General features: G+C 38.7%; 1 protein-coding gene across 1 annotated transcript in view; it reads left to right on the top strand.

Annotated features, from left to right (window-relative positions):
- The window catches only part of stk10 (serine/threonine kinase 10), a 37,461-nt gene that overhangs the window by 11,470 nt on the left and 11,223 nt on the right, over nt 1-14,768 (top strand). Inside the window, exons 3-7 of the mRNA XM_053331630.1 lie at nt 4,713-4,761; nt 5,494-5,643; nt 8,017-8,089; nt 9,574-9,768; nt 10,308-10,389. Coding sequence (XP_053187605.1) covers nt 4,713-4,761; nt 5,494-5,643; nt 8,017-8,089; nt 9,574-9,768; nt 10,308-10,389 — 549 coding nt within the window. The remainder of the gene's footprint in view (nt 1-4,712; nt 4,762-5,493; nt 5,644-8,016; nt 8,090-9,573; nt 9,769-10,307; nt 10,390-14,768) is intronic.

The following is a 14,768-nucleotide window of genomic DNA, read 5'->3' as shown; positions in this document are numbered from 1 at the left end:
CAACTTTCATGCTATGATAAATATAACATTTAGAGTTTAGATCTAACTTGTGTGTGTTTTCATACTGTACGAGAATGTATTGAAGATTTAGTGAATTCAATCACAAAAAAGTGAATTTTTGTTTATCATTTAATGTAATGGTAAAATGATTAAAGTGTTGTACAAGATTGTGAGTATAAGACAAATGTCAAACCCAAAACCTGAAAAACTACTTATCACTAGAAGACCTGGGGTCTGCTTCTACACCTACACATAGACACATACACAAACACACATACACACAGCTGTGTCACAGCCCCGGAGCTAGTCATGGTTGTGTTGGCCATAGCTGGAATTCCTGAGCGTGGAAGGTGGACGTCCCCCCATAACTCAAAGCTGGACTCTGTGAGACTGTGTTAGTTTGTGCTTATAAGTCAAATGTACAAATATCCCTGCTTGCAGCATTCAAACCACATGCTTCCTGTGTGTGTGTGTGTGTGTGTGTGTGTGTGTGTGTGTGTGTGTGTGTGTGTGTGTGTGTGTGTGTGTGTGTGTGTGTGTGTGTGTGTGTGTGTGTGTGTGTGTGTGTGTGTGTGTGTGTGTGTGTGTGTGTGTGTGTGTGTGTGTGTGTGTGTGTACTTTTGCTTTACTCTCTCACTTCTAAGCTTTGTTCAGATACTAATGTATACTCTAACTTTGGCTACACATTTACTCTTAATCTCTCCATTGAATATATTTTAAGCGCAACCACCCTTTTCTGTTAGTGTAGAAACGTGCAGACAAAATGGACATACAAGAATTATATACAACATGAAAAAGTGCAACAAGCATTGCACCTCACTGTTGAGAGTGTGTGCCAGCCTCAGGATCTTAACAATTAGCCCAGTGGTTGGTGGTCAGGCCTCAGTAACCTCCTGTTGGGTGGACTGGGCGCGGGTGAGATGAAGCATTCCAGTGCCGACCCACCCTTCTGCTTTCTACCCAGTAAGAGAGGGATAGAGGAAGAAAGAAAGAGACAGTGAGAGAAGGGCTGTTTGTTCCCTTTTCAGGAACAGTCTGGTCTTGAGGCTGGTGAGGCAGCCAGGCCTGCAGCGTGAGAAAAAGGGGGCCTTTAACATGGGACACAGCTGAGATCAGCACATTGAGAAGAACGAACAGAAAGAGAGGAGGACAGTTAATCAGACAATAAACACAGAGGAGAACTTAGTCACATCATTAAGGAGCATAGTTAGTGCTGCATGTTTAAAACTGCTGGTTCACCCACATGACTTAAAAAACACTTCTGACTCACCTGTATTGGTATCTAATCATGCAGTTTTTTTGTCACTGTTGAAAACTCTATTGGTTTATCCAGAGTAATGGAGACACTGTTTCTGTTGGATACCACCACAGCTAAATGAGTAAAATGTTAGCTTTTAAAAGACTTGTACAATGTTTAAAGAATTATGTATTTTTTTAAGAACATATTAAGAGCCTTTATTAATCTCTGGTAGTGTGCAGCAGCAACTTAATCATCATCAGTAGAACTTGAATTCTACTACAGACATGTCTACTGTAGACTTCACCCTTAAAACTCACATTTCTTGTTTGTTTAAACATACTTGTCCAGTAGACATGATTCTGACTGATTTGGTGGCCTGTTACTGACATACATTGAAACTTATCAAAAATTCAAACTGTTTGCTAAGTATCAATCTCGGAACCCATCAGCTATTATCTGACAATGATTTATCCTCTGGGGGCTACAGGGGGTTGGGGGGTTCTGGTGTAGACAGTGGATATCTAAATATTGGTTAACAGATCTGGGCCAAGACTACTTCTTCCATGCACTGGTCATTGTTTACAGTCAATGCTCAATAGTGGGAAAGTGCTACTAATGTTTTGCTATGAGTTTTTCCATTTCTGTGTAAATGTGTGTGTATGTTGTGTGCCACCCAGAGTCTGCTTGTTGTTGTATTCCAGAGTCTTTATTTTGAATGGAAGATAAAAAGCTTTGGGTTCTTGCTGTAATTTTAGGTACTGAAGTGAACGGATACAATTAGGGTCCATATTATGGCACCAGCTATGGTTGCAAGAATACTTTTGTGACACTGCTCTGGAAGTCAATATGTTTTGTCCTTGTTGGCACCACCTCATATACACCAGAGAGAAAACACAGATCACTGAAACATTAGTCCTCATCATGAGTGAGAAAGTATAACAGTGTGTCTGTGTGATTTAGGGTTAATATGGTTATATTTCTTACAGTATTTGCGATTGCAGCAGGTCTTTTTTTGGCAAACTGCCTTTACATTCTTTAGGCCTTCTAACAAAATGAGGTGGGAAATCACTGTAAAAGCACAAGCCATGAATCAGAGGAACACTGCAGCATCAGCACAGCCTGCCCTGTTTATTTTAAAGCTCTTTAGAACTTGACAACTGTGTTTAACTTGTTTCAGCTTGACTCAAAAGGGAATAAAAAGGCATTTGTATATGGCAATGTTATTTATTATAAGCCTTTGCACAATACCAGCTTTGTTTTGGCAAATTCAGATTAATATCTTTTAGTCAAAAATGTAATTAATCCATATAAATAGAATTAGTAGATAATTCTAATACAGTATATTAAAACAGAAACACTGGCATCTCCAAACAGGCTGTTTCTTTGGCTGAATTTTGGGCCCAAGTTTCCTTTTATGTGTGTGACAGTAACAGAGAGAGGAAAGTTTGTGTCTGTATGAATGCTCAGCCCATTGTGTGTATGCTTTGCATGTAGCTTGACCAGTTGGGGCACATTCTTCACCACAGCACAACACGTCATCCAGAATTCTTTCAGGCTGGGAGAGCAAACCGGCTGCAGACACACAGACAAAAACACAAACCAGTTGCCTCTGAAACTGTTGTGTGATGTACAGCTGTTTAGGTTGGGCAGTTCAGTATGTTACCAGTGAAGCACACTTAATTTGATTTAGATGGGGGTATTTATAGCTCAGCCAATACTGATTTTAGGTATTTGGGGATATAAAAAATCAGATTGGCCGATAGTTAGAAGCTACATATTGAGTGGGGCATTTCACATTTGAAAAATCAACTTTTCAGCACTCTGGTCAACAAGAGTGTGAGGGTTAGGGTTTGTTGGGGTTTGATGTGGTTTGTACTGAAGCTTGTTATAAACATAAAGATAATGAAGATTAGAGTTTTTGGTTGTTCAACTCATTAATTTTAGCTAATGAAGTGACTTTGGTTGTACATAATCAGTGTTAAACATATACTGCTTTAGTTTCCAATTTCTTTATCAGAGCTTTAGTCATCATGTCTGTGTGTTCAGGAAAAGTGGTTATAAACTAAGAGCAGATCATAGTGATACAGTACGGAGATATACAAGTTGGAAGCAGATGAGTATGTAACAAGCAGACTAGACTGTCTTTCTTTGTCTGTGTTTTAGAAATAAAGATAAGATGTTAAACTGTCTTTTTAAAAGAGATCATGACAAAGTCAAACAACCTCGATAATACATGACTAACTGATGGGTTAGTCAAGGCAAATATTACAAAAGAATATTGTTCTTCCTTGAACAGCATGCCAAGATTGACATTCCTCATTTTCTGGCTTTCCGCAAAGTGTCTTCATGTGATTGTGTACATGCATGCTTACTCATATTCATCTGTTCCTTGTGTGCGTGTGTGTGCGTGTGCGTGCAATGCCATGCATGTGTGTATATGTGCACCTTTTTGTTCTTCTCTGCATGGCTTTGTCTGGACTGAAACTCCACACCCCATCCAGTACCAGGTTGATGCTTTGGCACTGTTGTCATAGCAAGCAGGTCTCCATGTTTAAATGACAATGACATCACACAGCAAGTATGCCACAAACCGCCTCAGGTTGATCGTTGGTCATTTGGAATCACTGATTTCATTTGTGCATGTCAGACAATTCTACACATGTACACACACAGCTTTCTGAACACAGCTCAACTTCTTGCAGAGGAAATCATATCCTCTTTTTTTATGGTACCACTTCATTTGAATAAAACATTTAGAGGTTTTTCTGACAGTTGTGTATGTGCTTGCTTATGCATGAGACTGACTATGTAAGGCGAGGAAATGAAAGCATATTGTTGGAGGTTGCCAATAAGACACCATTTACGGAGATTTTTTTTTTCTTCTCTCTCTCTCTCTCTCTTTTTCTCTGTGTGTTTTTATTTCGCTGCTGATGTGGTATTATATTTTTGGCAGTGAGCCCCTGGGAGTGTGTAGAGTTAACAACCTGACGGTCTTATCACACACTTTAGTCTGAATCCAGCTGTCCACTTTGCAAAGTGTGTGTATTCTAATACTTTCACCACAGATGTCAAAGAGTGTTTGACTGATGTAGAGCAGGGGGCGCTTTGTAGGTAGTGACGACATGATATTCAGTGCTGGCTCGTAATACATGAAGACAGAGATACATGGTTACATTGAGGACCATCTGATGAAGTCATTCTTTTTTTTCTGCTTGTGTAAACACTTGAATTCTAGTGCAAGTGATTAATTTATAAGCAGATATCTGTATATTAGAATAATATAAGATAATCTTTAAATGCCCCTTTCATGTGTAAAATGTAGTTGTTCATGTGCTGATGTTGTAATAAAAAAAGTTGTGATATTCCTGTTGCTACATATAAATCACTGCAAAACTAAATTACAGCTTTCAATTGTATGTTTATACTTTCAAGTTGAATCTCACCCTTTTCTCTCCTCCTCTTCTTTCTCCAGATCATGATTGAGTTCTGCCCTGGAGGTGCTGTGGATGCCACAATGCTAGGTAGATCCCACTTTTTGCTCTTCTGTGTATTTTTATTAGTGCTCCACCTTCCTCCTCCCTGCCATGAAAGTCGAGATCCACACCTATGACAATTCTGTGAAGTACACCTGTTCCTTCAGCAGTGACCTTTGAGGAAATGTAGATGTGCTGTCACGCTATCGTACCATTTTTAATGTTCAAGGTTATCTTCTCTTGGAAAAATCTTCCTTTGCTTGGATGATCATGTACTGCAGCTTCAGTATTCGGGCCTTCGATGCTCTAGAAAGCAGTCAGACATAGTGGAGTCCTCCGGTGTGGGAAATCCCCCTGGTCTGTTTTCACTGGATAATCCACATCCTCATAACTGTCTGTACCCCCACTGCAGCTAACCAAACACAGACACAGTAGAATAAAGTCTGCAGGGCAGGACTAGCTTCGATGTGTAAACGCTTTTCTGATCTGGGATTACTTATCCAGCAACACTATCTGAGGGGCTTGATATCACAGATTTACCTTTTTAAATGTTTTCTCTGGAGGAGTTCACACACTACATCAGTCCTCAAGGCTTTGTTTTGCTATGATTGTATGTGCACTAAATATGGAATGTGCAGGATGTGCATATTTGCTTTTGAACCTCCTCCATCCTCCGCTCTTTTCTCTACTGACCCACCTTCAACCTCAGCCCTCTTCCATACCCTGTATTGAATCTCTCCATCTCCTGTCTCCTTTCTCCGCCTCTCCCGTACTAATCAGAGTTGGATCGTGGACTGACAGAGCCGCAGATTAAGGTGGTTTGTCGGCAGATGCTTGAGGCTCTGGTCTACCTCCACAGCATGAAGATCATTCACAGAGACCTGAAGGCTGGTAACATCCTCCTCATGCTGGATGGGGACATCAAACTAGGTGAGGGTTGAAATATTTATGCTTTTTAAATATTGTTTTACCATAGTTTTTTATGCTCTAGTATACAAAAGTGACATTTTAAGATAATTCAAATTAAATTGAAGAAAAATATTTTTTTGGATTGTAATCGTGCAGGCTTGCTGACACACATGTGAGCACACACAGTTAGAGGCCCTGTACCCCTCCTGTGATGTAGTAGGAGGATCACAAGTGAGCATTGTGTGGGAAAACTGCATTCTGGGAAGTTTAGCATATTTTCTTGTATTGGCTTATGAAGAGTCCTCCACATTCTTCACATTGCACAGCTGAAGTTGTGGATCCAACCCAGTGGCCAGTATGTTTTGGATTAAAGCATAGCTTTCCAGAAAAGGGAAAATGTTTCTTACTGTACTTTTTCATGTTTTGTGTGTCAATTAAGGCCGTGCTGATTTTTCTAAACGGTTACCTGATATTTATATCCTTAGATCTAAAACAATGAGTAGAGCAATTCTAAATTGTATTCACTGTCAGGTGCTGAGTCTTTGGAACTGACTGTTTTTACAATCCTTTTCCTGTTGGAGAGAGTCATTTGATGCATTGGCAAAATGTTTTATCACAAACATCTCTTGACAGAGCCTTACATTATCTGGGGTGACTAATTAGTTGTATATCACTCTAATATAGCTTGGTCAATTTTGTTTGAGTGTTATTCTAAATGGGTTGTAGATTCATGATTTTATTGCGGTCTGTTTCTTTTTTCTTCTTATTCAAATGACACCGTTTGTCAGCCTCTTCATTCACTGAGTTGGACTTCTTGCTAGAGCCCTTTTCCGTTGCCTTGCGTTCCTCCCTAAAACACCATCGTTTGATATAATCACAGGGAGTTGCCCTTTTTAAAGTCATTAAGTCGTGACACTGACTCAGTTACAGTCTCCAAACACATCTCACTACATGCAAATTCAGACAACGCAGCAGTTAACTGTTGTTCAGGGTCATCTAAAAATTCCATCTTTTCATGTGTAATCAGTTATACATTTCTTGGTATGATATTTATAAATCTCTTTAGACACTGTTGATCTCTAGGTATGCTCTGCTATGTGACCAATTTTGAGAGCACTTCCTACACACAAACCTTATTATGGTAATGATTAGTATTAAGGCAAATCAGGCAACAGAGCTGTATTGTTATCAATGCTTACACAGTAACTGATTTAGATTATCTCTTTTTTTCCACTTAAAGGGGACCTATGATCCTTTTCCTTATTTTCAGTCATCTATATCATGTTGCAGTGTCAAATGTTCAGGTAAATATATGTAGAAGTAATCCCTGTGAGCGAAAAGCACCGGTTTCACACTACTCCAAACGCTCTGTTTACAATGGTGTTTTTCTACTTACAGCGCTAGCCACTTCGGATATCTTTTTATGGTCATCTGCTGCATACAGCACACAACTTTGTAGCTTGGCTCCACTGACATTATGGGGGTAGTCATGTAGAGCCACAACTCCAGTCAAGCTGGTATACTTGTTTTTCCACTACACAGCACGGCAAAGTAAAATAAATGGTTGACTGGTTGGAGCTGTGCTGGTTGTCTGCAGCTCTTTATTAAATATCTCATCTGAGATATGTAGGGTAGAACAGTTTGTGGATTGAGTTTGAGAAACGCATCCTTTGTGATTTTTCCAGAGAACATGCAGTAATAGGGTTAAACTCAGCAGATTTTACAGAAGTACTGAAGCAGACGTGACCTCTGCATTCATTGGGTCAACCTGTGTTAGTATGATTTGACCAGAATATCCTTTTAGTATATTCAGGACACTGATGTGTAAACTCTCATTTGATGTCATATAAAAGCAGTAGTACTATTTAGTATAAATTATTTCTGCAGAGGTTTAGACTGCAGCAGTCCAATACATTTAACTGGAAAGTTGAGGATTGTAGTCTGCAAAATCAAGACAGTCACTTATATCCCTATAATAGAACATGCCAGCTTGTAATTGAAGCAGTTAGTCTGCTGCCTTTTGAGTAAAAATCCTACAGCCTTTGCCAAACACCTCTCAGCCCTGAGCATGTCTCTCAAAATATTCTTACTCACAGAGAAATGCCTTCAGCCAAAATGAAAACAACACCCCTGTAATCTGAGGGTCATGTCAGGAAGTAGGGGGCAGCTTGTTTGGGAAGCAGGACTGCTATAAATTCACAGATGATGACTTTGGTGTCTGTGCCCATTACAATGTCGGGACATTTTTACAATCTACAAACTATGTGTCTACTACAAGGGGGGAAAAAAATGGAGGTTTTTGAACTGGGTTTCCTTATTTTTACTGAGAAATGCTGCAGGGGGAAGCCTACCAGCTATTTCACGTCATCCTTTTGTCTCTTCTCATTTCTTTAGCTGATTTTGGTGTTTCGGCAAAAAACACCAAGACCCTACAAAGAAGAGATTCTTTCATCGGGACGCCATACTGGTGAGTAAGACATGCAGAGAAAGAACAATGCATGTGCTTAGGGATGGGTGATATAGTAATATAGATTTGTTTTTGCAGAAACTGAGTTGAAAAAACGTTTAAATCTAAAATACCGGATGGGAATATGTGTTTTGCTTATTTCAGTGAATTAAATACCTAAAAATCCTATAAAACAAATATTGCCATAAAACAGTCCTGTTCACTGATTTGGAATTAGGGCTGCAACTGATGACTCATTTTTAATCTGCTGATTCTTTTATTTCATCAATTAATTAATTAGTCGTTTTGTCCATGATTAAAATTGTGAAAATGCTGTTATAATTTCCCAGAGTCAAAGTTTACTACTTTGAATGTCTTATTTTGTCAGACCAACAGTCCTAGTTAACTATCATGTACGATAAAGAAAACAATTAAATCATCACATATGAGAAGCTAAAAGCATCAATTTCTTTGGCACATTTGCTTAAAACATGACTAAAATGTAATATAGTTTTACCATTATTTTTCAATCAACTAATTAATCAATCAATTAATCATTGCAACCCTATTTGAAGCATTAATTATTTTTAAACCATATAGACAAATCTTTGGCTGTACACAAGTGTTTATTGCTCATTGAGAAAAGATTTCCCACAATAGTTCCATAATACTTTAAAGAGCCATGATGTTGTGTACACACACACCTTAGTTCATATTGAACTAACAGACTGAAAATCTACACTGTGAATCTTTCCCTATGTGATAGTGGTTGGAATCAGTTAACCATTGACTAAAACAGGTTAACATCTATCGGTCATACCCTCCTAGCTCAGTGAAAACATGTCTGTGGCCTTATGTTGCACAATACTGATTAGTCCTGAAAAGAATATTACAGACAGGATTGGTGTATATCTTTCCCTTGAAAGTTCTGATTACCAAAGTCAAAAGGTAACCAGGTGTAAACATTGCTTTCTTTGCACTTGTGTAAATCTAAGAGCACAGATTTTTACGAGAGCAGTTTTGCAAATTATCAGTAAACACAAGTTGACATGAGAAGCGTGCTTGATGTTGACACATGCAAAAATGATGAGTAACAGGGAGGGGAAACTCTCATCTCGCTACAGTCATCATCAGTTAGTCACTGGCTGACACTACTCAGAGATGAAGTAGGTGTATCTTTTATATTAGAAAATAACGAATCCCATTAACACTGATTTCTCAACAAACCAGATTTTTATAACATTTAAATACAGCTTTCTCTTTTTATTTATATCAGAGATCATATGTTCTCATCTTTCTCTTGCAAACACATTTTCTGTACTGTATATGTGAAATTTACCTGAAAATTACATATTATACTGCATATTGCAGCATTTACATAAAGAGGTTAATTATATTGTAAATGACAGTATACTGTGTAGCTGTGTAGCTAACTGAAGATTTAGTGTCCCACACTATGTAGTTATCCCTGTAAGTGTTAAGTCTGTGTTTCATCTCACTCTCAGGATGGCTCCAGAAGTGGTCATGTGTGAAACGATGAAGGATGCTCCGTATGACTACAAGGCTGACATCTGGTCTCTAGGAATAACTCTGATTGAGCTTGCCCAGATTGAACCTCCTCACCATGAGCTCAACCCCATGAGGGTGCTGCTGAAGATCGCCAAGTCAGAACCCCCCACCCTGGAGCAGCCATACAAATGGTGAGAGCTACTGTATGTTTAAAATGAATCACAATTCAGCTGATACACGTTGGTCAATAAATACATCAAGTGACATGTGCAAACTGAGAAGAGAAAGCAGACAATTTTAGTAAGTGGAGATAAAAACATAGTCCATCTTCAACTATTTAGTTTTGGCTCTGAATGTGACAGCTGGAGTCAACATCCCCTGTTGCACACTCACTGTCCTGTAATCTATTGTAGACAATCGATATATCACACTGTCCTCCCCCTCTCCACCTGAACACTATTTTGGCCATTTTAAAACTACAGCAATGACTCAGCAGAGAGGCAAGACTTCTCCAAGTGTTGAACCCTGAATATTTTTCCAATCAATTTCACAATTTAGTGCTGCAAACCTGCATTTATCAGTTGCTGAAAGTAGACTTGGACATGTGGAGAATACTCCTCTTTCTGTATCATGAAACACAGCTGTGCACAAAGATGATCCACATGTATCAATGTGTACCTTCGTTTCTGTTGTTTTTGATTCATGCATTTTTTTTTCTTGTTTCCCCAAGGTCACAAGAATTTAAAGAGTTCCTGAGGAAAGCTTTGGATAAAAACCCAGAAGCCCGTCCGACTGCAGCACAGCTCATGGAGGTAGGTCCTGATGCAATGTGCAATTATAACCTAATGGATAATATTATATTATATAATACAACACTGCACTTTGAAATATGACGGAACATTGTCCTCGCTCTGCCCTTATCTCGCACCAACACACATATATGGAGCCTTTTAATCTTCTATTTTAAGACCTGAAAGGAGTGATCTATGCCAGGGGAGTGAGTGGTGGCCTTTGGGGGACATTGGAGTCGGGGAAGAAGAGAATAAGTACAGGAGTTGGCAAGAAATGGAGAAAGAGTAGAAACAGTGAAGAAGATAAGGACATTCTTTCGTTTAGGACATTTAAAAGATGTTCTTTTTACAAATAGTATGGTTTTTGTTTTTTCAATATCTCACAAATAGTTATTTTTCTTATTATTGCAATCTCCTCCATACAGTAAATATACATAGATTCAGGCTAGTGACTCTAGCAGGAAAGGACTCACTAATGTCTGAGGATGAGGAACCAGAATCTTCAGCAAGAAGCAGAAGAAAAGTGAACAGGGTGTGGATTAAAGCACAAGAGAGTGTCTATTAAAATTCAGAGCCTCAGTTTCCTGTCTGTATCCCACAGCTGAGGGAATGCCAGCTATTTACATTCCCACTCTCAGCCAATAGTATGTCTGAATCACCCTGAGCTCGCCACCTCTGGCCAATTAGAGAGAGGCAGAGATGAAAATCCTAGACCCAGGCCCGCTGGGAATTCTGCATGTGCTCTCCAGTTGGGGGAAAAGAGACGGGTGCGGTCCGGTTTTTGGTGCTGTGCTGAAAGTTTTAGATGTTTATCATGCCTGCTGATCCTATCAGATGTCAAATAGCTTTTACTGGAGATAGTTTTGCAATGATGGGATGAAATTCTTCTGTACAGTACATGTCAGATGATGTATTTGTTGGTGTGTGAGGCAAGTTTTATCAGTCAGATTTTGTAATGTACTGTAGTTATTCATTGGGAGCATATTGATAGGGAAAACAGATATAGTAAATTAACAGGAAAATAATGATGAATCATACTGTAGATAAGAGTGTCTGGAGTTAGGTTGCTGAACTGTATGAGGCATCTGTGGACGTGGGGTTTGAACATCTACAACCCTCTTTCTCTCTCTGTTTTGCCCTCTGTCCTCCCCACATGTGTGGTTGTAAGGAATGTATACAAAACAACATGACACAGTATCAGTCACTATGTCTGTGTGGCTGGCAGGAGACCATCTGGATGACTTGTGCTCAGTATACTGAATATAGCTTCTCCTCCCACATAGTTTCTCATGGTCAGGATTTTTTCAGTTTTTTTCTTTTTTGGCATCACTCCCATTCATGTTTCTGCAAGTTTATGCTTTTTTCTGTTTTTGATCATTGCCTGGTTATTGGGTCATTATTTGGCTAGCTTGTCTTGAAGCCAACACTGACATGCACACACACACCCTAACCTTGACCACCATTATTACATGCCTAAATCTGACCCTCACCTTGACCTTAATTTTAGCCCAATTATAACATCACTGGGGCTGTTCATCAAAATCACAAAAAACATATAGTGTTTCTAGTGGTATCTAACCATGCATGATGTTTTGGTTTAATTTGTCCCAGTTCTGAGATATTCATCTTTGAGTTTTCTGCCACAATCTGAATGAGGTTGAATTTCACTCATTACCTTAAAAAATAAATAAATAAAAAGTGTAAAGGGCAACATCTCTTTCCAGAAACTGTCTCCTTATTACTCTAGATAAACCACAGAGCAGGCTATCAAGTATTTTTCAGGAAATAAAAGCATCTGTTTAGTTATTTAAAAGTAACTTCTCAATGCTGTGAGTGGAGGCAGAAATGTGAGAGAAATGTATGTGAAAATATGTGCAAATAAAAGTCAAGTCAGTTTTATTTATGATGCCAAAAATTACTACATGCTTAACCCTAACTCTTACCCGAACCTTAACATAAACCTAATTATAACCTTTTCCCTAAAAACAAGTCTTAACCTCCAAACCGCCCTTTTGAGGAAGTGAAAGGGGAAAAAAGGGAGGAAAAAAACAAAAACCTCAGCAACAACAACCTCTCTCTAGGTTTAAAACTCTGATAAGGCCCTTACCTGCTACACAGGTAACTCTGCCTTCATGCAGCCCTCTGTCTGTTCTGGTTTCCTAATGGGCCATACTGTTCACATTTAACCATTTCACACCCAGCCATGCATGTAAGACTTGAAATTCTCCAGCCTCACTGGGTCTGAAGCAACGTAACACCTAAAAGAGAGGACATAAGCTCCACTGATCCACATCTTGATCCATTATGGCAGTAAAACAACATAGCTAGATTTAACAGAGCAGGAACACTACACTGATTGGCTTTTTTCCCTTTAATTTGCCTCAGGGAAACTGGATTCAGCTCGAGTGTGGGAGGTCTGAGTTCACTTGTAACAAAATAGCTTTAGGTTAAATTTCAGATGTTAACTACTGTACCGTTGGTATTTTAGTACTCACTTTATTTTCACTATCAAATTTTCTTCTTAAATTTTGTGACTCTTTTGAAGGAGTTCTTTTTTAAAATCTGATGGTTCTGCTTGTTTCAGTTTAAATTCCCTTTGGCTCTAATTTAAACTCAATTCAAGCGTATTGTTAAGTAATAATGTCTATGAAGTAGACATTTTTTGGTGGATCTAGTGCAAGAGTAGATTGTCTATGCACTGCACTTATTTATTGACCACCCACGGCAACACAAGCACATCTGCCACACCCTTCTCAAAGCATCATAGACTCAAAAGGATTTTTTCTGGCACATTCTGTGTAGCTGCAAATCAAAGTCCCAACTATTTGCTCATCCCAGTCAACACCACATGTTTTTATGGTTTTAACAAGCTCATGGCTGATCTCTCAGCCTGTTCGTGTGTACTCAGGAAGTTGCTGTGTGGTTGTTGGAGGAATTTCAGTTAAACTTATGTGTCTGTGTGTATATGTGTGTTTGTTTGTGTGTGTGTTTGTCTAGAAGTATCTCTGATCTCGAATCCTCTGCACTACTTGCTGAGTTTGAGTTGAAATCATATAATTATTGTGATATTATAATATATCAAAGTGGTATGTAGCTATTAGAATAGACAATAATATGTTTCGTAGATCTTATGATTGTGTTTCCATACTGTTTTTTGTTGATGAATCATTTTGTAATAGTACAGTGTTCTGTAGGACAATTTTGTATAAGCTTGAACTATGAAATTGGCTTATTGGAGTAATGAAATTGCTCACAATCAGTTTAAAAGTTGAATGGAAGAATAGCTTGGACCATAAGATACCATAAAATGGGACTGAATGGGCAGCAATGTCCTTATCTAACTAACTCATCTTTCCAATGTGGTGTTCAGTACTAAACGATTAGATGGTATAGTCAACACGTTGACTACCTGACTCATTAGACAATAGCTGACTGCTGTTGTCATTGGAAAAGTTCATATCTGAAGCCTAATGTAATCCAAGGACAAGACCATGCATGCACACAACTGTCATCCCACGCAACAAATGTGCACACACATACACACTTCATGGTCCAGCCCCACTTGTGGCCTTTCCCCTTGTCAGCTGTTCCAATTAAATTACACAGCAGTGCAAAGCATCTGAATAATAGATGGTCGGCCTTTTATCCCTGCTGCACTCAACTTTTAATTTAGCTTTTTATTCTCTTTGCACTCAGCTTATTAATGCCTTGTTTGCACTCTAGGAAAACACACATTTTATCTTTGGATGCTGTAGAGCACTAGGTGGCTTGTTATTTTAAGGGTATGATGTTATATTGAACATTGTCGCATCAGTGTGCCATTAACAAGGAGAACTGTATTGTATTGAGCCACAATTCTTGTAGCTGTTCAGGAACTGACAGGTGGCAGATAGAGTTTCCTCTCCAGTGAAAGTCCCCTGTTGCCTTGCTGTTGTGCTTCTCATCTCTCGCTGCCCCTCAGGAAAACTAATGTATTTGACTGCAACTATATTTTTCACCAGAATTTTATTTTATTTTGTAGCCTGTCTTCATTTCACTGATGTCTCCATGCTTTATATTTTTAGCCTTTAAGCCCAAAACCTTTTTACCTGACTTAAAAAATGCCAGAACTCAAACTTATGCTAATGTGTATCTCCTTTGTTTTCATCCTCAGTCCAGTGTTTGCATCCCTCAATCAATAGTCTCATGGTTGATTCATGTTTGGCTGATGATATTTAGATTCATAGATAATTTGCTCTATTTCTCTGTAGTAATTATGTTTTTTTGGTTGTTATCTTTTAGTCACACACATTTGTTGTCCCTCTTCGTTCATGCAACAACTGATTTCATTTTTATGCTCAGAATATGATTAAAAACTGGTATTTTTCTTCTTTGAGAAATGTGCCTTTCCATTTAAACAG

This window comes from Scomber japonicus, chromosome 13 (genome assembly GCF_027409825.1).
Source record: "Scomber japonicus isolate fScoJap1 chromosome 13, fScoJap1.pri, whole genome shotgun sequence".
In the NCBI taxonomy this organism is placed as follows: domain Eukaryota; kingdom Metazoa; phylum Chordata; class Actinopteri; order Scombriformes; family Scombridae; genus Scomber; species Scomber japonicus.
The sequence above is the reverse complement of the archived record's forward strand: the minus strand, read 5'-3'. Positions and strand labels throughout refer to the sequence as shown.